Source organism: Camellia sinensis, chromosome 12, assembly GCF_055761805.1.
Source record: "Camellia sinensis isolate YWXY chromosome 12, ASM5576180v1, whole genome shotgun sequence".
Lineage (NCBI taxonomy): Eukaryota > Viridiplantae > Streptophyta > Magnoliopsida > Ericales > Theaceae > Camellia > Camellia sinensis.
In genome coordinates this window covers 70,380,640-70,406,063 of record NC_138972.1, presented here as the reverse complement: position 1 = coordinate 70,406,063, position 25,424 = coordinate 70,380,640, and the positions used below count along the sequence as shown (strand labels likewise).

General features: G+C 32.1%; 2 protein-coding genes across 2 annotated transcripts; one reads left to right on the top strand and one right to left on the bottom strand.

The window, feature by feature from the left end:
• The first annotated feature begins 8,853 nt into the window (after window positions 1-8,853).
• On the top strand, window positions 8,854-19,290 carry LOC114302028 (cationic amino acid transporter 2, vacuolar). The gene is made up of 14 exons (XM_028246988.2): window positions 8,854-9,394; window positions 10,115-10,316; window positions 10,626-10,710; window positions 11,637-11,777; window positions 11,876-11,994; window positions 12,079-12,175; window positions 12,506-12,678; window positions 12,786-12,852; window positions 14,135-14,293; window positions 16,797-17,061; window positions 17,275-17,383; window positions 17,680-17,792; window positions 18,233-18,308; window positions 18,788-19,290. Exons 1-14 carry the CDS (start codon window positions 9,226-9,228, stop codon window positions 18,942-18,944), a joined length of 1,932 nt encoding a protein of 643 aa, XP_028102789.1. The 5' UTR covers window positions 8,854-9,225; the 3' UTR covers window positions 18,945-19,290.
• Window positions 19,291-20,179: 889 nt separating this feature from the next.
• On the bottom strand, window positions 20,180-25,424 carry LOC114302029 (maltase-glucoamylase, intestinal protein). Its single transcript, XM_028246989.2, has 4 exons — window positions 25,224-25,424; window positions 24,797-25,022; window positions 24,626-24,681; window positions 20,180-20,530 (listed from the first exon to the last, which is right to left on the bottom strand). Exons 1-4 carry the CDS (start codon window positions 25,299-25,301, stop codon window positions 20,360-20,362), a joined length of 531 nt encoding a protein of 176 aa, XP_028102790.2. The 5' UTR covers window positions 25,302-25,424; the 3' UTR covers window positions 20,180-20,359.

Genomic DNA, 25,424 nt, shown 5'->3' with positions numbered 1-25,424 from the left:
GATAACACTTGAACGTATACATGACATGCACAAATAGACATACACATAAAAATAATTTGATTTTTTCAAATTGTTTTATTCTTCTAGCCTTTAAAAAGACCATAAGGCTATTGCTCAAAATATTTTGAAATTAGACTTATGGCCGACTATGCTAAAAGTTTTTTTCACTCTCTTCCCTTATGTATTTTGGGTGTTATTAACAAGTGCTCTTAGGTACAGGTAAATGACAAAAAAATTTAAAGAACACAAGATATTTTTCACTAAATCAATACAGTTTTTAGCATTTTTACATATTTTTAAGACATTTTATACACACTTCCTAAATCAAACAATGCCTAGAGGGCATTTGTTAGCATTTGCCATCATTTTTAATTATATACAAACTTATTTTTTAAACTCGTTTTCTACATTTGATGTGTAAAAGATATAATTGATTGATATTAGGATTTCTTTGGCAAACATTTAAAATAGCTAAAAAGTCACTATTAATTCTTCTATCTACCTTTTCGCACAAATAGTCGCTTCTCAAATAAATAAATAAATAAAAAGTTGACTTAGATATTTTAATAAAATATTAGATCATTGAATGTAAAAAGTGAGTTTAACTTTGAGGAATGTGTATCATTTGCACCTTATAACTATAGAAGAAAATGACATAATTTCATACTTTCTTAGTCATAATTAAAAAAAAAAAAAAAAAAGTTATAACTAAACACAAAAAAGTCATAATCAAAATATCAAAATAATGTCATAATTAAAGAAGAAATTTAGCCATAACTAAAGAAAAAAATAACGTAACTAAAAGTGCATATAATACGAAATGTGTATAATAAAATTTTGAGATCGAGAAAGTTGTTGCACACAGCCATTGTTACGCGGTTAATAGAGCTTTTTTTAGCCTTCATTCCGACGAACCAAACCACTCATTTTTTAGAAGACATTGAGTACAATATATCTATAAAAATTCAAGCTAATTGGAGATCGGTATCCATTTCATCCAGATATATTTGTATTTAAAAAATTGAATAGTAAATTTAATTTTAAGTATAAATATAAATACTAACATGTTTTGATAAAAGGAATATCGAAATTTGATTTACTTAAATTTTTACGTGCATATTTTATTCAATATTTTTTAAAAATTAAACAATTTAAACTATCAAAATAAGATTTAAAAAAAAAAAAAATCATTAACTAGGCAACAATCTCTGCCTACGTATAATAGGCAGCAGCCTCCCAAACTATAAAAATCTCCCTGACATTATTCTATTTTGTTTTTTGGTAGATTTTTTCAATATTAATCATTAATATAATTTTGGGCAGCATCCAACTGGCATGTGACTGAGTGGCAGGTCCAGGCCAAGCCGATGGAGGAAGCCAATCAGAAAAGAGACTCTGTCTGTGAAGGAAAGAAATAAAAAATCATCAATAATTCAATGCTCTTTTTCATCATCATTCATCACCTATATCCCCCACGCATTTTCACCGATTCTCTCCTGATTCTTCGCCGCCCGCTTCCCCCAAATCACACTGTAGGAATCTCCCAGAATCTTAGGGACGCGGGCAGCTCAATTTCTTTCTCTTCTCTTTCTTGTTTGAGAGAGAAACGGGAGGCGGAAAGAAAAAGAATTAAAAAAAAAAAAAAATTCAAAACGACATCATTTTAAATATTAGAGTCGTTCAAATCCATTTGTTTCGAGTAACAAAATATTACTAGTGAAACAAATATAGAATAAGATGGAGATTTAGGAGTAACATGAGTGATTATGGTGAGAGATAAGCATATGTTTGGTTCCTCTTTTATGGTGAAACAAATATAGAATAACGTGGAGATTTAGGTTCGTTTGTTTTTAAAAGTAGAATTGAGAGGATTTATAATGAGAGAATTGATAGTGAGGGAATTAAGTAAAATTGTGTTTGTTTTGATAATAGTTGTTAGTGTAGGAATTGTTAAATTATTTTTATATAAAATAATAAAATAAATTAAAAAATATAAAAAATTAAACATTAATGTTTAAAAAAAAAATCCCAATATATAAAAAATAAAAAAATTTCTAATCCCCTCATTATTTTTCTAATACCACCTCTGCCTCCTCCATCCTAATCTCCCTTCCAACCTCCATCTTAATCCCTTACTCTATCCTAATCCCTTCCCCAACTCTATAAACAAACACAACACTAAATAACCCTACTACTATCTAGGGGTGTGCGCGGTGCGGGTCGGTGCGGTTTGAGAGAAAAATAGAAACCGTATGGCGGGTGGCGGATTGATAAAAGTGTCACTAGAATTTGCCATTTTTCTTATCGAAAACCGGCGGTTCGGTTGGCAAATAATGGCAGATTTGCCTTGGCGGTTTATAAAAAATATAATTCAAATTACAAAACTTAAATCAAAGAGTAAAAAAAAGACGAGAGATATCGTAATGTTAAGCATCTTGTGAAGCTTTCTTCTGATGCAGCAAGTGTAGCAACAACATGATAATATCAACGACTATACCATCAGTTCATTACAAGCATCTGTGGAAGCTACAATGATCAAATACAATACATAAAATTTCCCTCGAGTAGTAATGTAATACTATATTCTAAGGTATAGAACAACAAGCAAACTTAAGTAAAAAAGAATTTTTAGAATCCTATAAAACATGATTTAATACGGAGCGGGTCGGTGCGATTTGGAAGAAAAATAGAAACCGGCGGATTGATAAAAGTGTCACTAGAATTTGCCGTTTTTCTTACCAAAAACCGACGGTTCGATTGACAAATAATAACGAATTTGCCTTGGCGGTGCGGTTCGGTGCGGTTTTGGCGGTTTCAGCGGTTTCGGCGGTATTATGCACACCCCTACTACTATCCTAATCCCCTCCCATCCATTACACCCCAAAACAAACGGAGCCTTAGGGGTAGCATGAGTGATTATGGTGAGAGAGATAAGCTTTTGTTTGGTTCATCTTTTATTAGATATATATATATATATAAAAAAAAGTTAAAGTTAAAAATATATTTTGTCTATTTCTCAATAATTAATTTATTAAGTTATTTTTTACTCATAGTAAACAAAAATTGCACTAAATATTCAGGCATAGGTTTGTAAAGTAAAATAAACTATAAACAATTTATAAATTGCAACAAATAACTCCAAAATATTACAAATCCGACAATCATTGATCTAGAGCAAATTGCCGATTGGCAAAAACTTTTTTAGTTGATTTTTTAGAGTTTGGAACTAAAAAGTTCATCTGATCAATTTTTTTAAAAAAATTTTGTGAGAGAAAAAATGAAATGATTATAGTTTAAATGTGACATTTTATCTTATTAACGCAGGTGGTGTTTGATAAAGTTGAAAATTAAAAACTAAAGACTGAAAATTAAAGTATTAAACATTGAATGCTGAATTTTTTAAGTTGATAAAAATTTAAGTGTTGAATTAAAAATAAATTGTTTGATATGTATAAGATAAAATTTAAAATTTATTATTTTAAAATTGTATGTTTTAATTTTTATATTGTGATGTGGTGGTGGAGTGGCATCATGGTGGTGGTTGTAGTGGTAGTGGAAATAGTGGCGGTGGTGTGGTGATAGTGGCAGCGATGATAATAGTTGTAAAATGATGGTGATCTTCATGATAATAATGACAATGGTGATGAAGGTGATGGTAGTAGTGGGGATAGGGGCGATGGCATGATGGTGCAGTGGCGATGGTAGCGGTAATGGTAGTGGCGGTGGTAGTGATAGCAGTAATGATGGTGGTGATAGTGGTAATAGTAGTGACATGATGGCGGTGATTGTATTGGTGGTAATGGTGGCGATGCGCGGTAGTATGGTGGTTGTAGTGGTCGTGGTAATGAGTTTATAATAGTATATATTGATATTCATGTTTAATATTTATAAATTTAGTCAGAATTAAGTAAATTTTATATGACTTAAAATTTTCTTGAGAAACATACAATTTTAAAGATACTTAAATTTTTAAGTAATATTAATTATGATTATCAAATGAATTTAGTTAATTATTACTTCATCAATTCAATTTTAAATATTTAATCATATTATCAAACGCCCCTCATTTAACCTATTTTACTTTAATTTGAAAGTTATTAATTTAGTTAGCACCATTCGTCTTTTGCGAGACAACATAAAATATGTCAATTGATAATTGATTTAAAATATTATTCAAAACATTTAGATAGCGTTCGGTAACATTTACTTTTTTTTGTTTATATTTATAAAAATTTTATAAATTAGTTTTTGTTTATTTTTAGAAAAATATAAATTACAAACACGTTTAATTTGAACAAAATGTTTGAAAATTTTTAAAAACATAAACTAAAAAATATGTTTATTCAGGCCTAAAATATTTATATTTATTTTTTATTATTTATGACAATGGGATCATACACATTATAATTGAAAAAAATAATTATTTAAAAAAAAATAATTAATCAAAATTTTAAATTTCTATTTAAAAATCAATATATACTTATTTTTTGAGTTTACGTTTTTTTTTAAATTTATAAACTAAAACAATTATTTATAAATTAAAAAAATTATCAAATAAATTTTCATAATAATTTTTAAAATTTTTATAAATATAAATTAAAAATTAAAAACAAAATAATTACTAAACATGACTTTAATAGTTTTACCATATAAGGTTGGCAAATAAAATTGTGGGCCCTTCATTTGGGAACACAATTAATGACGCGACGGTTAAAACTCCACAGGGAGAATTTTTTTTTTTATCTGTTTTTGCTTTTTGAACATGCCACTAGGGAGGAGAATTCTAACAAGCCAAAAGAAGCATATTTGAGAATTGAGGTAATTTTTTTTTTTCCTTGAAAGGATGAAAAAGGCTATTAGTGGAAAATTCTATTCAATCACGTTAATAGTAATGTTCGAAATATTAGTGTACCAATAAACATGTTAATTAAAATGAAAAACATATGGGATTCATCATTTAATGTGAAATTTATTTAATATTATGTCTACTTAATATATTTATTAATAGGGTTGAGTTTTTCTTATATTGGTCATTTTAATTTGAGGGAACCTTTAGACTTAAGTTTATTTTGGAATCGATTTTAGTAATTAAAATCGTTAATTTTTTAAGATTTATTAAGTAACATGTTGACGTAAAAATTAAAATGATCTATTATCAGTAATTATATGTATGAATCAAACTTATATTATAAAAAATGAATGTCTATTGTTAAAATTATATTTGTCGTACATTTTTTTAAAAAAATAAATATAATTCAAACATATAACTAACGATATTCAATAATCTTATTTTTTTTATATAAATATTCTATCGGATAAATTTCAAAAAATAAATAATCTAAATCGGTTTAAAAATAAATTTACCAACCCAAACACGCTCTCTCCATGCTAAAATAGAAAGGTACAAAATGCCGTCTTGTCCTTTGCTTTCCAGAATGCAATTTACAGGATTCACACATGTTGAACATTTGAATGGTATAATTAAGCATGTGACTTATCTCTTTGTTACCAAAAAGTGTGATTATTAAATTCTTATTCAAGAAAACACATTCCTAAACCCAATTTTTAAGTCTTCCCTTAACACTATTGAGAGTAATATCATAAAAAAATAAATAAAAAAAAAACCATACATAATTTTATTTCAAAATGTTATGACAACTTTAATCCCATTATTTAAAAAAACGAGAAATAACAAAAACACTGATACTTTTAAAAAATAATTATAGATTTATGAAAAAGTATATGAATTTAATCATTAAAATTTGTAAAATTTACCATAAATCTATAATTATTTTTTAGAAATACCACTGATTTGTTATTTCCTCTTTTAAATAAAATTTTATCAATGCGATTTACATTTTTAAATTATTGCTACGTTATTATAGTATAAAAGTTGGAATAACTGGTGGTAAGTCTATTTCTATGGGGATATGACATTTGGTTTAAGGATTGCTTAATAGAGATAATGATACAATTAATATAATTGTTTGGGTGAAAAATAACTTATTGTTTTGTTTTTGTTTTTGTTTTTTTTTTTTCATTCTACCATTGTTGTTAGATTATTGCAAGGCCACTAAACAATCACCGCAAAAATAGTCAGAAAGGTCACCGCCGGTGATTGGTGACGGTGACTAATGGTGACGGTGAAATGGACAGATAAAAAATTAAGTGGATAAATAAGTAACATATATACAAATATAGAATGACACGCAAACAAATAAACAGATAGATAACACTTGAATGTATATATGACATGCACAAATAGACATACATGTAAAAATAATATGATTTTTTCAAATTGTTTTATTCTTCTAGCCTTAAAAAAGACCTTAAGGCTATTGCTCAAAATATTTTGAAATTAGACTTATGGCTGACTATGGTTGTTTGTGATGTTTTAAATAAGTGTACTTTTTGACTTTTTATATAATATTGGTTGGATTTGAAGTGATGTGATAAAGAGGTGATGTGACTTAAATAAAATAGTGACTTTTTGACTTTTTGACATTTTGAGGGGATGCCAAACCTAGCGTAAAAGTTTTTTTTCACTCTCTTCTCCTTTGTATTTTGGGTCTTATTAACAAATGCTCTTAGGATACAGCTAAAAAGACAAAAAAAATTTAAAGAACACAAGATATTTTTCACTAAATCAATACAATTTTTAACATTTTTACATATTTTTAAGACATTTTATACACACTTCCTAAATCAAACAATGCATAAAGGGCATTTGTCAGCATTTGCCCTCATTTTTAATAATATACAAACCTACTTTTTAAACTCATATTCTATATTTGATGTGTAAAAGATATGATTAATTAATATTAAGATTTCTTTGGCAAACATTTAAAATAGCTAAAAAGTCACTACTAATTCTTCTATCTACTTTTTGCACAAATAGTCACTTCTCAAATAAATAAAAAGTTGACTTAGATATTGTAATAAAATATTAGATCATTGAATGTAAAAAGTGAGTTTAACTTTGAGGAATGTGTGTCATTTGCTTCTTATAATTATAGAAAAAAATGACATAATTTTATATTTTCTTAGTCATAATTAAAAAAAATAAAAAAAGGTTATAACTAAACACATAAAAGTCATAATCAAAATATTAAAATTTAGCCATAATTAAAGAAGAAATTTAGCCATAAGTTAAAAAAAAATAATGCAACTAAAAGTGTATATGTATAATAAAATTTGGGATTGAGGAAGTTGCTGCCCACCCTGCGCAGCAGGCAACGTTGCGCGGTTAATGGAACTTTTTTTTAGCCTTCATTCTGACGATTCGAACCACTCATTTTTAGAAGATATTGAGTACAATATACCTGTAAAAATTCAAACTAATTGGAGATTGGTATCCTTTTCATCTAGACATATTTGTATGTAAAAAATTGAATAATAAATTAATTTAAGTATAAATATGAATAAAAACATGTCTTGATGAAAAGAATATCAAGATCCGATTAACTTAAATTTTCACGTGTATATTTTATTCAATATCATTTAAAAATTAAATAATTTAAATCATCAAAATAATATCAAAAAAAAGTTCCATTAATTACACACGCATAACATGCAGCAGCCTCCCAAACTGTAAAATCCTCCCTAACATTATTCTATTTTGTTTTTTTGGTAGATTTTTTCAATATTAATCATTGATTATTTTTGGTCAGCATCCAACTGGCATGTGACTGAGTGGCAGTCCAGGCCAAGCCAAAGCCGACGCCGGAGGCCAATCAGAAAAGAGACTCTGTCTGTGAAGGAAAGAAGATAAAAAAAACATTGGTTGCGTTTGGTAGGGTTTTGGTAGAATTTTCTAAATATGATTTGAGAGTATAAGTTGTATTTTGAGTTTGTGAGTTGTGAAATTATAATTTGAGTGTAGAAAATTTATTTGGTTATGATTTTTGAATATAGTATTGAATTGAGTGTGTAATTGAGTTTTGAAAGCTTGATTGGACATGTGAAATAAGAAAATTTGTTTGGTTATGAGTTTTGGAAAGAGTTTTCAAAACTTAATTCAAATTATTATAACTCATAACAAAACACATTACTTTCACACTATTGAAAATTTTGATCAATACTCATAACCAAACTCTTTTTAAAATTCGATTAAAAAAAATTATTATTAACAAAAAATAACATTAATCAATTTCTTAATTGAAAATACTACAAAGGAAATAATTTTTTTTCAAAATAAATTTTCAAAAAATTTAAATAATAAAAATTTAAATAATTTAAATAATCTAAAAAATTTAATAAGTAAAAAATTAAAATAAATATTTAAAAAATTTAAATTGTAAAAATTTAAATAATTTAAATATTCAAAAATTTAAAATAATTTTAAATGTTAATATTTTAAATTTAAAAATAACTCTACACTCAAATCGTAACCAAACACATAAAACAAAACTCAATTAAAAAATTATTTTTAAAACTCATAATCAAATACATAATTCAAAACTCCATATTACTTTTACAACTCTACACTCATATCGTAACTAACATAACAAAAAAATTAAAATATTTAAAAATATTTTTATAAAATAGAGTTTGAATTTATTTTTATAAAATATTTTAAAATTTAAAAAATTAAAATCGTAATATTTTGAAATTAAAATATTTAAAAATAATCAAAAATTTTAAAAATTAAAAAAATCGTAACATATTTAAATATTAAAATATTTAAAATTTTGAAAAATTAAAATCTTAACAAAATATTTAAATATTTAAAAAATTAAAATATTAATTTAAATTAAATTTTGAAAAAAATTTTAAATTATATATTTGATTATAAATTTTGCAAAGCAATAATTATATTTTTTAAATTAAATTTTAAAAAATAAATATAGAATTATACAACATACTCAAATCAATAGGTAAAATTATATTTTGAGAGGTACCAAACGAAGCCATCAATAATTCAAAGCTCTTTTTCATCATCATCGTCGTCGTCATCATCATCATTCATCACCTATATCCCCCACCCATTTTCACCGATTCTCTCCTGATTCTTCTCTGCCCGCTTCCCCCAAATCACACTGCAGGGATCTCCCAAGAACTTAGGGACGCGGGCAGCTCAATTTCTTTCTCTTCTCTCTCTTGTTCTGGTCCTGTCTTTTCTTTGCTCTCTTAGATTTTGCCAGAGACCCAAAAAGCTAAAGCTAAAATTCTTTATCTTTATTGCGTAGAACAAGAGAATTCTTTGAGAATTGGGTGTTTTGTTTGATGGGTTTTCGTTGTGATTCACAAAATGATGGCGGTGCTTGTCCATGGACTTGTGGGTTTAAAGGTTTGATTAGGAGGAAACAGGTTGATTCTATCCATGCCAAGTCTTCTGGGTCTGGTCATCATCAATTGGCCAAGGAGTTGTCTGTTTTTCACCTGATTGCCATTGGTAGATTCACAATCTTTTCCCTTTTTTTTTTTTTTTTTGTTCTCTCCTGTTTCTGATCTGGGTTTTGTTCAGATTTGTGGATGTTTCTGTTCCTGGATTTGGTTCTTTCCTTTTTTCCTTTGACGGGTTTTGATGTTTGGAAATTTTCTGAAAAATACATGCTTTTTAGCAAAAATCAAAGTTGTTTTCAAAATTTTAAAGTCTGTTTTGCACAAAAATTAGGAGGAGGGCTGTTTGTATCTTTTCATTGTTTTTGTTTCTGAAAACACCAAAATTTCATTGTTTTTGTTTCTGAAAACACCAAAATTCTGTTTCATGTGTTTCAATTTCCTCTTATATGATTTACCTTTCTTCTATCTGGCTGAAAATTGTTAGACTTGTGGGTGTTCATATACTTCAATGCCAGTTTGCATCATAGCATGCTGAAAACCCGCAAAACATTAAAATAGTATCTGTTTTGTTAGATTTTGAAGTTTGTGTTTTTTTATGTTTTCTCAATCATGCTGGCAGTACTTACAGCTTTTTAGATTGTCATTTTTTGAAAAATAATTTTTTAGTTTTGACTTTTGACATTTACATTTTAGATACATGGGTTATAACTGAATGTATGCCCCACTTTTTATGCATTGAATTACACTACTTTCCCCTATTTCAATTACAAATTTTTAGCTTTGACTTGTTGTGGGCCTATGGTTTTAAATATCTTTACCCTCTGATTAGGAGTTGGCTCAACAATTGGTGCTGGGGTTTATATTCTTGTTGGCACGGTTGCAAGGGAGCACTCTGGGCCAGCCCTGACCTTTTCATTCCTGATAGCTGGGATTGCAGCTGCTCTCTCAGCCTTCTGCTATGCGGAGCTTGCCAGTCGTTGCCCATCAGCTGGAAGTGCCTATCATTATTCATACATATGTGTTGGAGAAGGGTAAGTTGTTATTGCCTCTGATATCATTCAAAACATCTTTCCATATTCATGTAGTTCTTGAGTTCATACAGAGCTGTCTCTTTTCCTGGTTGTAGACATTACCTTAGGTTATGCTTTGTATTTTTTTGAATTGTGCAAATTAAAATTTAAACGTATATGTATTTTAATCTTCCAGACATTGTGGTTCAAGATTGTGTTTTTGAGGTTTGAGAATAAGGAGATAACTAAAACCAATTTGGTGTTTTCTCTTGACTCTTGAGGCTATAGATATTCTTTCAGTTAGTGATTTAGGATTTTCTTTATTTGCAGTGTTGCTTGGTTAATTGGTTGGGCTCTGATATTGGAATATACAATTGGCGGTTCGGCAGTTGCTCGTGGCATATCACCAAATCTGGTATGGTGCATTATCTCTGAAGTTTAAGCTCTCTATTTTTTAGTTCTGCTCGTCTGATGGATTTTATGACTTACATTTTCTATTTCGTGGAAAAAGTTGTCCATGTTGATTGTCTTTGCATTTCTTTGTTGCAATTCCTTTTTATCCATTCCACTAAAGGAACAATGAGCATCCAAGCAATTTTGATCAGGTGCTAAACAAGTTGTAGGTAGTCATATACACATGAAACTTATAATCACTAATTGCTTGAAACCAGACAAGGAAAAGTGTGATTTATGTTTTTGACGTACTCTTGTACTTCTGGATATGTTTGACTAATTTGGAAATTTAATAGGGTTTATATGCTGAATGAGGAGTTGCTTTTGTTGTTGAGCCTTTATAATTGACAATTAGATAAGAGGAGCTATCAAATGAAGGTTCTTCTTCAGATGGCAGAAGTGTCTTTGGTGAATCCTAGAATGTTGGAAGCATTTTAGTCTTCATTCGTACTTGGTGGTTGTCAAACCTGGAAAAACCTTTTAAGTGAACTCCCTCTACGCTCTAGTTTGTTTGTATTTAACAGTGGATTGATGTTGTTTGATTTCTGGTTCTACTTATCTGCTACATGAAGAAAGGTATCGTGGCGAGACAAAATTGTAATTTTGTATCACCTATTTGACTTATTATTTGTGCCTCTTGGCTATGTTTTTGTCCAATTAAGATAGATGCACAAGAAGAGTATTTAATAGTTATAGTGGATTAAAGAACCATGTTTAATAAACTCTCTCTCTCTCTCTCTCTCTCACACACACACACACACACACGCACACACACACACATGCACGCAACTATAATGTGTGTTTGATTGTGATGTGATGCAAAGAATATTGTACATTTCTATGCTTCAATAGTGGGCATATTGTCTATTTTCTTTTTCTTTTCTTCAGGCCTTGCTTTTTGGAGGGGCAGATAGTCTACCTTTTTTTCTAGCTCGTCAGCATCTTCCTGGGCTTGATATTGTGGTTGACCCATGTGCAGCACTTCTAGTTATTGTTGTAACTGGACTCTTGTGTGTTGGAATCAAGGAGGTAACGTTGTAACCTGCTTCTTTTCTTTTTGAATGCGAGGTGTGTGTGTCAAACTATTATTTTCTTATCTCGTCTACTGGAACATATAATTCTTTCAGAGTACTCTCGTGCAATCCATTGTCACAACAGCAAATGTTTGTGCCATGCTCTTTGTCATTATAGCGGGTGGATATTTGGGTTTCAAGAGTGGATGGGTTGGCTACGAACTTCCTGTTGGGTAATGGGTGTTACTTGTATATCAATTTTAAATTTTGATATTTTTTAAAAGCAGTTTATTTCATCTTTTTCATTTAAATGATAGGTATTTCCCTTTTGGGGTCGATGGGATGCTTGCTGGGGCTGCAACAGTCTTCTTTGCATACATTGGTTTTGATTCAGTGGCCAGTACTGCAGAGGAGGTATCTATTCTATTGTATAAAGCACACAACTCAGTTGGTGTGAAATATGTCACATAATTTTGATTTCCGATAATAACCCCAATAATACTAGATTTTCTCTAAATATTTTAAATTTTAAAATGCAAAAGTAACCAACAAAAACTGCTATGTTCAGTTCCCCTCACTCTCTCCACTCTCTCCTACAATCTCCAGGAGTAATTCAATTGCACACGTTAGTGTGCTTAGGTCTTCTAGTAAATCAATATCCAAGCTACAAGTTTGTATTTATACAGATTGTTTCGACTTGATGGAATATAAAACTTTGCAATCATTTTTTTCTTATCTTGACAGGTGAAGAATCCTCAACGAGATTTGCCCTTGGGTATAGCAGCTGCACTATCTATATGTTGTATGTTGTATATGCTGGTTTCCGTGGTCATTGTTGGTCTAGTACCCTATTATGCAATGGATCCTGATACTCCCATTTCTTCTGCATTTGCTAGCCATGGGATGCAATGGGCAGCGTAAGCACACATTTTGTATCAAATTTTTTTTACATGTGGTTTTTTCCATATCCTTTATGGCATCAAAACTAATTCCTTTTTCCATTTGCCCTCGCTTTCGATTGCAGGTATATTATAACTGCTGGAGCTACTACTGCTCTCTGCTCGACATTAATGGGTTCAATGTTGCCTCAGGTAAATAACTGGGATGGTTAGTGTTAACTTAATAGTGGAATCATTAAATTTTACTCGGCATCCCTATTTCTGTTTGGTTAATATGTGGACTGCTGTCATTACTGATCTGAATTATGTGATTGTTTCGTACATTAAGAAATTTGTCCATGATATCATTGGGTCCAAGAATGCTACATTTCCTATCTCAATGGCAATTATCCTTTAAACTAGTAATGGTACAACTTTAGGGTAAGAATCAATCCATACTGGTTAGTGTTTTGGTGCTTTTGTACAAAAATCTGTTAGGTAATGCATTTATAACATCCATGGGTATTTTTGTCTGTTCTGACCCTATTGGTGTTGCTCTCTATTGGTTTGATTTTGCTTAGGTGAAGTGTCTCTAGGAAAGGAAATAGCCAAGAAGGGAAACTAAACTATGTTCTAGCTGGCATGCTGGATCAGTTAGCATTTAGCAAGGCTGCATGTCCAATTATTATGTTGAACTCTTTATGTTGTGTTTTGATCATAGATTCAGATAGGGATTTAAAAAGGGCAAAGAAAATGGAGAAAAAATTTAGCTTATATTTCATTAACATTTGCCTCACTTTTCACTTCTTTTTTTCCGTTCAAATTTAGCTTATATTTCATTAACATTTTCCTTTCATTAACATTTGCCTCACCTTTTCACTATGATCCAAACTCTCTCTCTCTCTCTCTCTCTCTCTCTCTCTCTCTCTCAACTGGCCATTGATGAACAGAATCCTCAATTTGCACATTATGTCCTGATGTCATTTGGTTTTTTCTAATGGTTATTTCCTTCAAAGAGGTAGGACTGGGACGTGTGGCCATGGAATTCCTTCTAGTAGTGGTCATTTTACCACCTTGGTTTTGTACTAGTTAGTGCATTCAGCTTAATTGTTTTCTTATATGCCAAATGCCAGGCCCTACAAAGAGCATTGGGAGGAAGGGGTGGGAGAAGAAAGACACGATGGTTAATTGAGATTGAAAGAAATGAATGCAAAATAGTCTTTCTAAGTAACTGACCTTTATGAAGTGCCACAATCTTTTTTTTGTTAGATGAAAATTTAATTTGCTTTTAGCATCCTAATGTACGCCCATTTTAGTATGGGGCTCTGGTAGGGGTAGATAATTCAATTTGCTTTTACCAGCCTAATGGATGGAAGTGAATTTGTGTTGGCTATTTTTTTTTTTTTTTTTTCAATTTGTTACACTTACTTCAATATGGGATCTTCCTTTGTACCTACTGATATACGGAAATCACTAATCTCTCTTTATTCCACAGCCACGGATACTGATGGCAATGTCAAGAGATGGATTGCTGCCCTCAATTTTTTCAGATGTTAATAAACGAACCCAAGTTCCTATCAAGAGCACAGTAATTACTGGTGTAGTTGCAGCAATCTTGGCATTCATTATGGACGTAGAACAGTTGGCAGGAATGGTATGTTTTAATTATGGATCAGTATGATCTTGTACTAGCTTGCTTCTAAAGTTGATTACCTTTGTCATGTCTATTTGAAATAAGTTCAATGGGCCTTCCATTCTAGAAACTGAGCCCTTTGTTAGTCGCAACTATGTAGCACATGTACGGGTATGGGTACGGTACGGGTATTGTACAAGTACGATGATACGGTAAAATCTTTAAAAAAGTACAGTTGGTGTACAGTTTGGCATGTTCGTAAAAAAAATATTTATTTTTCATTTGGAGTAATGCAAAGATTAGTTAAATGGTTCAGTTGGTTAAAATCTAAATAAAGAAAAAATAGATGTCATTATATTAAATAACTTACAAACTTAAGTTTAATTTTAAAATTATGTTAAGCATAACAAAAGTCTGTTAAAACTAACTGCACCTCTATATAGAATAAAATGTTATTTTGGTTGAGGTACAACTTGGGTATATACTAGGTTAACCCTAGGTTCGTATGGGTCGAGAGGGCCGCACCCCCACCCCCACCCCCACCCCCACCCCCACCCTCATTTCTGCCTCTTGCCCCCACCCTTGACCCGACTCTCATGTAACTCTCCCCCACCCCCACCCAAACCCGCAGATATAAGCCCCACCCCCCGACCCTACCCGATCCGCAACACAATAAAAAATTTAACAATAATATTAAAATTTAATAATTAATTCTAATCAAAAAAATATATTATATATTGTACATATATTAAAATTATATTATATATATAACATAATAAAAACTCAATAGATATTAGATATATTCTATAAAAATTCAACAATATATTATGCACGTATTACATATATATGTAATATTATTATTTATTTGTTATTATATTTGCGGGTCAGGAAGGTTTCGGTTAAAAAAATACTCTCCCCCACCCTCGACCCGAACCCAATCAAGTTATTCAAAAGTTTTCCTAAATCCGACCCTAACCTATTCAACCACCCCCAAGCCCCATTAAGGGCGGAGGGATTCAGGGACCTGGCGGATCAGGGCATTTTCCCATCCCTATAGATACTTTTGCGGTACACCAAAAATTAAGTACAAAAAATTTGTGTAGGTGTTTCGTGTAATCAGTAAGTATGCAAAAGTATCATGCAAAGTACTAGTATTCGATACAGGTACGGCATGTTTATCGAAATACCCATTCTTTATAGATTACCATGTACCTAACCACAAATAATAATCACTTTGCTTGGTTCCCATTTTTTAAAAATAGTTTTCAGAAAATTCTACATTCTTATTTTCCGTATTTTTTTGTTTTTACTGAATTTTTTTAATATTTTATGCAAATTTTTTACTTTTTAGACACACCTAACATAAATACACCTAAAAAGTAAAAAAATTATAAAAAAAATCTTTTAAAAATTCACTAAATATCAAAAATACAAAAAAAATATAAGAATTTAGTACATTTTTATGTATTTCTTAATTTTTTAAAATATTTTTTCACAATTTTTTTACTTTTAAGACACATCTAAGTAAGGTGCATCTAAAAAAGTAAAAAAAATATTTAAAATTTTAAAAATATTCACTAAAAACAAAAAAACACGAAAATCAAAAAACTCAGTTTTCAGAAAACTTAATCCAGAAAACTCAAACCAAACACAGTGAATAAAATTTTATCATTAGTATTATTATAACCATGTCTGAGAAATATCTTCACAGTGTTTGTTCTAACAAATAGATAACACCGGAGTTCCAACCTTCAGGCCATTTGTATTGGGTGGCTCTTCAAGACTCCCAAAGATTCTTCAGGTTAGGTGGATCAGTGTTACCATAAAACGTTAACACTAGCAATTTATATTTTGGAACGAACATTCCAAAATATGTTATACTTTTGTTCCAAAACAGTAAATTTAGCGATTCAAAGCGATCCCACAAATATTTCAATGTTTTTCATTGAAAGTTCTCCTTAATAGGGAAAAATAAAATACAATGAACTAAAATCTAGATGCAGTGGAGTTTTGGATTGACAAAATATAAAACAATTGGTCATAATGTTCATAAAACTGCATAGTTGAACGATTAATTTGAAGAAAAATACCCTAATATATTGGATGTCAAATTAAGGAGTCTACTCCTATCGTACCACATTTTAAAGCTTGTGGTGTGCCACGTTCCCGTTCCCGCTCCCGCTCCCGTTTTTCGTATCAGAACAATCCACGTTCTAGGTAACATAGAGATATTGTATAGCAGCGACGGAAGTGGAACAATTAATCCAACTGAATAGCCCTTATCTTGGTGTACTGTTTTGATGCTCTTTCTGTCTCTCTCTGCCAAGGGCTCTTATTTTTGAAAAATGAACCTACGTTGACCCAACACAAGAGTGGGGCATTGGACCTTCTGACTCATTTTTCTTCGTTCTCAAACACATGCCAAGTTTAGTGAATAACAAAATGAAAGTTTAATGAATGAAGGAGCATTTCAGTTTGTTAAAATCCAATGGATTACTAAATTTAGATGGGACTGTTCACGCAGGTCAGTGTAGGGACACTTCTTGCATTCACAATGGTAGCAATTTCTGTACTGATACTTAGATATGTCCCACCGGATGAGGTGCCAATTCCATCATCACTCCAGGAGTCCATAGATTCAGTGTCCCTGCGATATAGTACTAGTAATGACAATATTGAAGAGGAAAAACCTAAAGATCATATTGGAAGCTCTACACAGAGCACTCGACTTTTACTTGGTAAGGTGGACAGACCAATTGCATATCCTCTAATTCCGAAACAAGCAGCCAGTAAGTTCTTTCTTCACTTTGTGTTTTTTGGTAGGTCTGTCACTTATTGTTTGCTAGTTTTCATGTTAGATGACCTCTTGAATGTTGATATGAGTGAAGTACTCATTTTAAAAATCTGAGTATAGCCTCACATAGATTCTCCGTGTATGTTTTCTGGATCACTGTATGGGGGACTAAATTAGTTACTTTCATTTTTCATATCGATTGTTGCAGCGATACTAAATGATAACAGGCGGAAAATTGCTGGTTGGACTATAATGTTTACATGTGTTGGAGTGCTTCTCCTTACATCTGCAGCTTCAAGTGTGGGCCTCCTCCCTAGGTGGGTTTTCACAGTTTCTGATTATCAGTATATATATATAAAGATATTTGCCTTTGGTAGCATACTAAACATTGGTTTACGAATACAAAGAAAATGCGACCTGCATTATTAAGGGTTTCACTTCCCTCTGACTGAATTTGAAAACATGTTTGTAATGATTTTTATTTTGGACAACTAAATATTAAAACATGTTTTAGTGCCATGCATTTATAGCCCAAGAGAGTTATTTTCTTCTAAAGCTCATTTTAATGAATGTTATTATATACTGTTTACTAACTAATTGATTTGATTTCCAGCTATTTTCGGTTTGGTGTATGTGGAATTGGTGTTGTTCTTATTTTATCTGGTTTGGTAGTGCTCACCTGTATAGATCAAGATGACGCAAGGCACAGCTTTGGGCACACAGGAGGTATGCTCTCTTATTTAAACACACGCTTACGATCTTCACGATGAGGAGGCTGTGCACCAGCTTTTTACACTCAAATTGCAATAAGTTTAGAAACACACAAAACAAACACAAAATCGGACACAAAAAACAAATTGATGGATAGGATTTTTGAGAAGTGTGCCCCACAAACAAATATTGTGAAATCTTGTGCATTCATGTACTTTCTGTGTGCGGTTGAGTTTCTGGCATTGTTGCTCAAATTATTGGTCTGAACCAATGCAAACCATCTAATGTTCTCTTTTGGGGCCGAGTTTATATGTGGGCTTGTCCATCCCATCTCTTTCTACTAATTCATGTTGCCCATGATTTGTCCATTTATAGTTGATTTTGCATGGTAATATGATAAACAGTGGTGCAACAATTAAGCCCAAGTCCTAAGTGAACTATTGATCTCTGTTCAGGTTTCATTTGCCCGTTCGTTCCGCTCCTCCCCATTGCCTGCGTTCTCATCAATGTCTACTTACTGATTAATCTTGGGTGAGTGCTCCGCCTGTCTGCCATTAATTTTTTTTCCCGTTTATTTTATTTTATTTATTCACTTCCTTTATGTGGTTTACTTCATAATCAGAATGTTAGGGTTCTATTTGGTAGAAAGGTAAATATCTGGTGACTGTCCTAGAAATTAACACATTCTCACTGTAAGAAGATTGACAATGTTGGTCACTTCATTTACTTATTTGTTTTTGATAATGTAACTAGTTAAACTATTATCTAAAAAATGAAAAAATCGGTTTGTTTTTATTAATGAGGAGGGTTGTTTTTTGGAAACTAGCTTATTTCCTGTGCTTTCAGCTCTCACATTATACAAATGCTAACCTGTATGACAGCACTCAATTGTATTGCTGACCTTTTATGATTGAGATTTCTGTAAATTTTACAGGGTGCTGCTAATTTTATTAAAATAGACATTTCATTCCTATTTCTCATATATTATGTTTTCCTATGTGAACACGCAGATCTGCCACTTGGACCCGTGTGTCAATATGGCTGTTAATAGGAGTGCTGGTTTACGCTTTCTATGGCCGTACCCACAGCTCATTAAAAGATGCAGTCTATGTGCCTGCCACACACGTGGAGGAAATATATCGGAGCTCTGAAAACTCTCTACCTTAGTTGGTATAATAGGGTTCATCTTTTGGTATCCAACACGAAGGCTCTTGGTTATCTGGTCTTGTCGAAGAGACCTGTTATGCGCTTGAAATTTTATTTTTTTGCTTGCTTTGCCTGTTTAATTTTGTAATTCTATTTGTGAAAGTATGTGAAAAGGGGAGGAGGGAGAAGAAAGGAATGAAAATAAGAAAAAAAGATTCTTGTTGTAAATTATGTGGCAGGAAGGAGTGGTGAGTTAGGTCAGTCATTTATGTGTATAGTATGTGTTATATATATATATCGTCATTGGCAAAGAAATCTTTGCGAACATTTGTAAATATTTCGCAATTTAAGCAATGTTTTCGTTGAATGGTTGTCGTCTTCTATTGAATGGCCATTATTTCGCAATTTAAGCAATGTTTTCGTTGAATGATTGTAGTCTTCTATTGAATGGCCATTATTTCGCAATTTAAGCAATGTTTTCGTTGAATGATTGTCGTCTTCTATTGAATGGCCATTGTCGGACTTGATTTGCATGACTGAATGCTGCACTTAGTCCACCTTCTGTTATAACTAAAGTGGATCGGTGGTTGTTGTTAAGGTCTGTTTTTCTAAATGCTACTAGATAAATTTGTTAAAATTATGCATTCGGATCCAACTATAGTTGGGATTGAAGGCATTACATTAGTTAACGCAGGCGCTAAATACATCCACAAAATTTCTCTACATGTTTTTTTCAAGAACATTTCTCTACACTCTTACCAATAAGAATTTATTTCATGAAAAGCATATAAGGGTTTAAATACATGTGATGTAAAAAAAATATTATGGCTACAACATACTGAAAATTGAATTTATTTGTACGATTACTCACCACTGACACATTCAGAGGACTACTAAATTGCCTATTCTATTTCTTGAAATCCATATCACCGTGTGGATCAACATTTATGACCTAGATACAAGCATCATGTTGAGCTTTTAGGTGCATTCCAACAAAAGAAGAGGCAAACTACCTCAATAAAGGTGAAAAAAATAGCTTTTTAACGCCCTGTTCGTGTTACATTTCTGATAGAACAAATACATGAAAGGTGGGTATATATCTTGAATTAAATGAATGCAATGGAAACTAGAATTCACTTTTCCCACTCATTTTCCTTTCCTTTCACAAATATTTCAAAATTTAAAATCTAAACACAACATAAATAAATAAATCATATTGAAAATGCTCCAACCCCAAGCCCTTGCTTCATAGAGCATTAACAAAAAGAGAGATTATATGCAATTATGATTTTCAAAAGTAATACAGCACAGTTCTTCCCTAAAGCTCTCCATCATATACACATTGGCAAACATTAAAAATTAAAATAAAATAAAAACAATCTGTTGTCAGATCCTTAATTTAACAGAAGACAAGCTCTGTTGTACAAGTACAAAAATTACATGGAAGAGTTAATAAACAAGATTAGCCTTGGAAGATTCTCCAAAGCTAATGAAAATATTGCACCCATAACAAAAATAAAAACAAAAGCGAGCAATATCTTCCCGATATACCACAAACTAATCGGTTTTGACGACCTCTCCTTCATATGATGTGAGGCATCGGAAATCTGCAAATTGACAACGAACACATGAAGAGTATGTAAACTTTTCAATATCAATCATTCACAAGGCCGTCACTCAGGAATAACAAGACTACAAAGATTATGATAAAAATGGTTTCAATTTGGACAATTTGTCAGTGTTTTCCAGAAAAAGAAAAAAAAAAACAGAATGAGAACACAACCAAACAAACCCTCAGGTATATATATATGTATAAATAATTTTTATCAATAGAGTCTATCCATCTCACACTTGCAACAACCACCATTGGCACTATAGCCTTTGACAAAGCAATTACAGTATGAGAGCGGGGGAACAAAGGCATATGCCTCCCTATCTTCTCCAAAGAAAGGGCCATCATAATCATTTCCATATAGACAGACAAAATTGGCAAGCACATAAATGATTATTTTCATTGTTAACATAACAATTTGCCATTCTCTCTCTCTCCCACACACAGGCACGCACGCATACACACACAAAGCTAGACTTATCATTTCCTCTCAAGTACGTACTACATGAATGGAAAGCAAGAAGCTGTGTTGTACTAAGCAAGATTATTTGTAGGTGGGGCAGATTAACAAAACCAGGGAAGTAGAGTCAACTTCTCAAAGCTGAAGCAGCATTGCCTATAACTATATGGGAGGCTTGTTTGATGCATTGGCCCCCAAACTGTATGATGTGGTGGTAGAGTGTGATTACAGATCAATTATTTCTCCTCTTGATAGGTCAACACTAAAGATATAGAAGCTTTAATCTTGGTCAACCCCAAAAGACTAAACTCCTCTTCCATGAAAAAATTATCCACTGAGTTCGGCCTTCAAGACAATTAGTGTCCACTCCAATAATAGAAGAAAACGTGACCACTTTATCTTTATTTACCAAACAAGATGATCAAATGTCCCTTTACTATTAAACAAGCACACAACCACATGATAGACCACACCTACCTGATAACTTATCCCTAAGCACTCACATGCTTGCCTATCAAGCCCCACCCTACAACCCACACTTACTCTTCCCTCATCAAAACACCCTCTTCCTTAATCTCCTTCACCTCCCTCATAGGCAAACCCCTTCATACCCCAGTCGTCAAGTTCCTGTGTCTAATTTATGGGTAAAGCTCCCAAACATTTAACTGATGCAAATTGGGGCAACTAGGAATCGCTTTTCCTTTATTTTTGTTAGGAGAAAAATAATTTAGCTGAGAAGAGAGGAGGTGGTAGATGAATGTGTGTGTGTGTGTGTGTGTGTGTGAGAGAGAGAGAGAGAGAGAGAGAGAGATGGCGAGGAAAGAGAAACGGAGATGTGTGTATGTACATATGTGCATAGCTACATGTACATATATATAGGGGCAACCTAGTAGAGCTGCACAAGGATCCGAACCGAAGTAACCGACCGAACCGACTGTCTTGTGTGACTTGTAGTCAGTTTCAAATGCACAGTCGGTCCGCTACAGATCTGAAAATAATAATTTTTTGAGTTTTGGTTTGGATTTCGCTTCCCACACTGGCAAAAGCGTTGTACTCGAACAGACTGATCCCCTGACACATTAAGAATATATTTCCATGCGGCGTCATATGGTTTGTGCTTGTGGAGGACATTCATGTGAAGTTTCGTGATAACTTTTGGCCTACCATATCTATCTCGTCCTATATTTAGGAATCTCAGATAACATAATTAATTCACTTTTGCCTTTCCATTTTCATATATATCTCTCTCTCTCTCATATTCGGAAATATGAGATGACATAATAATTCACTTTTGCCATTTCATCTTCATCTATATCTCTCTTTACTGGTTTCGTCTCTCTCGCTTTCTCTATTGATTTGTCTTCATCTTCTTTCTGAAACCTTAGACACACATTCACAAATCTTAATCAAACCTTCTATCTCTCCCTCCATTCCCTTCTCCAGCGATGGCGGAGGAGGCTTTGAGCAAATATCATAGATCACAAATATATGTCTATAATCTATGATCAGTAACAAATCTCCTTCTCTCAACTTTTGTATTTTTTATCTACTCTAGTCTCCTGCCAGAAATATGTGTATGTAAATATATATTTACAAATATGTATGTATATGCTAGAGTTTATGCACTTCTTTTAAAATGTTTGTTTATTATAATTACAACTCTTGATTTCACCTAATCTCATTGTTTTTTTTGTTTACACGTGGCTAGAAGGGATTAAACCCCTAAACATACATTGCAACCCAACACTTTTTGAGCCTTAATTATATAAAAAAATTTAGTTGGATATATCTTTTTCTTCGACTAGACTAACAGTTGTTACTCTACTTCTTCATCTCCTCAATCTCCTTCTCCTTCTACTTCTCCTTCTCTATTCTTATCTTGTTCGACACTTCGTTTTTGTTGCTATTTTAAAATGTATATGATTTATGAGTTAGATGCTTGTATTTAGATGAACCTTGAGTTATTTGTCTATAATAAAATATTAGTATTTGTTGGTAATAGTGTCGTACAAGTACCGGGTATTTATTGGGTGCGACTGCACGCATACCGAGTACGACAAAAGCGGGTCCGGTACGTTTGGTTTATTCGGGTACGCCGTGGGTACGCCGTGGGTACACTGGGACCTCTTTTTTTTTTTTTTTTTTTTTTTTTTTTTTTTTTTTTTTTTTTGGTGCCCTTGCAGATTAGCAATTTTTATTTTATTTATTTATTTTGGTGCCCTTGCAGATCAGCAATTTTGATGTTTCTCTGTCCTGTCTATTTGTATGAATTGTATAAGTATATTAGCAAATGATTTTAATGTTTTTAAAAAGCAATTTGAACAAAAAAAATAACAAGGCCTATAAAGGGCAGTTCTGTGTATGACTATGCATCATGCTTTTGCTTCAGATCCTTCTAGAATTTTTTTATAAAATCTTTAATCATAACAAATTTTTAAAGTTTATGCACAAAACATTAAAAATTAATACGGCATTAGTTTATTAGTAGTGGTTGGGAATGATGCAATTTTATGTATTATGCAAATTGTAATTGACAACCTGCCTCAAGTGAGAATTTTTTTTCCTTTACTGTTGGCAATTAACTTTAAATCTTTCTTTGATCTCCTATTATTTCTTTGGTCTCACCCTATAAAAATAGCAAATTGATGAACAAAAAGAAAGATTTTAAAAATAAATTATGATAACAAATTCACAGTACATAACATGTCAAAGTGAGAGATTTTACAAATATTATTTTTAATGCTTAATGGTTTTAAATTATAGGAAAATAAGTAGTTCTCTTTTTAGTTTTAATATTTAATTTTAATTTGTAGGTTAAATCCTTTAACCATAATTATATAAATATATATATATATATATATCGGCATACTGCAGCCGTACCCGTATCATATTTTTTTAAGTTTTGCCGAATCAGCATACCCGCACTCGTACTCGAACCCGCACCCGTGCTTCCTCGACGTTGTAAAATATTTAATATTTCATTTTAGTTATGCTGAACCATGAATTATTTGCTTATATTAAATTAACTATTTTTTATCATCAACACGAGCCTCGCTTCAATGAAGATTGCCAGTCGCGCCTTGCCTTGCACCAAGGCCCTAGGATACCTAGGTGCTTCAGTGTTTCTATTGCCTTTAATAACACTGTAATGGCCTAGTGCACAACAGACTTCCATTAACGCATGATTTGAAGATGACAAGATGTATGCAATGAGCTTTAGAGAACCCCTTCCAACCATGCCTATAACCTCCATAAACCCACCCAATAGAATTCCCAAATACAGATTCCCTTTGATTTGAGAAATTATCGATTACCTCTGTAAGAGTTTGCCTTTTAACAGGCTTACCCAGAAAAATAAAATTACCTCATTACCCTCACCCCTTCCTCCCTCACCCAAATCTATTGCGCTTTGTTGCACCAAAATTTTATTACGTCTTTCGGAACAAACATTTAGGTTCCTATGAATAACAATAAACAACTATCATACAGTTTACCTTTCCTTGAAATAGCTCAATCTCATATGGGTATATCACAATTCACCAGTTACCTCATTGCTTATCTTTAGTTTCCTAGTACAACCTTGTTCAAAGAAAACAAAATTTAGAACAGACAATTAGCAAAAGTTCATACCATTGCAGATCGGATGTGTCCAGTTGTTGCGCGATTGGATTCAGCTTTCCAAATACCTACTCCAAGAAAATTGAACACCAGGTCAGCACCAAAAACAAAAACAAAAATTTCCATCAACTAATTCAATTATATGCATCAATATGAACCAATGGAAATTTCAAGGACAAACACCTTCTACTCCAGTAACTGTTTGCAACTTCCAACCATCACCATATTCCACAAGAACAGAATTGGGGCCAAAGCTCACAGGCTCTTCACCTTCTTTCACTGCTTCAATATGCAATGCCATCGGCCCACCATCAAGCTTCTTGTTTATCAAAGAAACTGCAAAACCAGCCTCCGTGCCGGCCGCAAACCGCCTAGTCTTCCCTGAACTTTTGCAAATAACCTCCACAATCTGCTCCATACATGAACAATTGGAATCAAAATTTTTGAATCAATTTTGATTGGGGATCAAAATGAAAACAAATAGAGAACTAAATTTCACAATGGTTGTATAAAAATAAAGAATGTATTCGAAAAATAGAAGTGAAGCAATAGAGCGATATAGATATATGAAGATTGGGATTTTGTAAAGAAATGTGAGAGAGAATTTTACAAGTAGAGAGGGGTTTGGAGGGTCTGCTGCTGGGATGGGAGGATTGACTTTGGATTCTTGTTCCTCTGCAGTCGCCATTGGAGAGGAGCGAGAGTGCTTCGTGACTGCGTGATGAGAGATACAACTAGAGGGACGTGTGCGACGTCTTTAAAATTTTTTTTTAAACAAAATACAAACATCAGGAACAAATTTAACTGCAAC

Coding starts and splice junctions, on each gene's coding strand:
- LOC114302029 (XM_028246989.2), bottom strand. CDS start 25,301: ATGGCGACTGCAGAGGAACAAGAATCCAAAGTCAATCCTCCCATCCCA. Junction 25,023..25,223: donor CTCCAAACCCCTCTCTACTT/GTAAAATTCTCT, acceptor TGTATGGAGCAG/ATTGTGGAGGTTATTTGCAA. Junction 20,531..24,625: donor GACACATCCGATCTGCAATG/GTATGAACTTTT, acceptor GTCAATTTGCAG/ATTTCCGATGCCTCACATCA.
- LOC114302028 (XM_028246988.2), top strand. CDS start 9,226: ATGGGTTTTCGTTGTGATTCACAAAATGATGGCGGTGCTTGTCCATGG. Junction 9,395..10,114: donor TTTTCACCTGATTGCCATTG/GTAGATTCACAA, acceptor CCCTCTGATTAG/GAGTTGGCTCAACAATTGGT. Junction 14,294..16,796: donor TAGAACAGTTGGCAGGAATG/GTATGTTTTAAT, acceptor CTGTTCACGCAG/GTCAGTGTAGGGACACTTCT.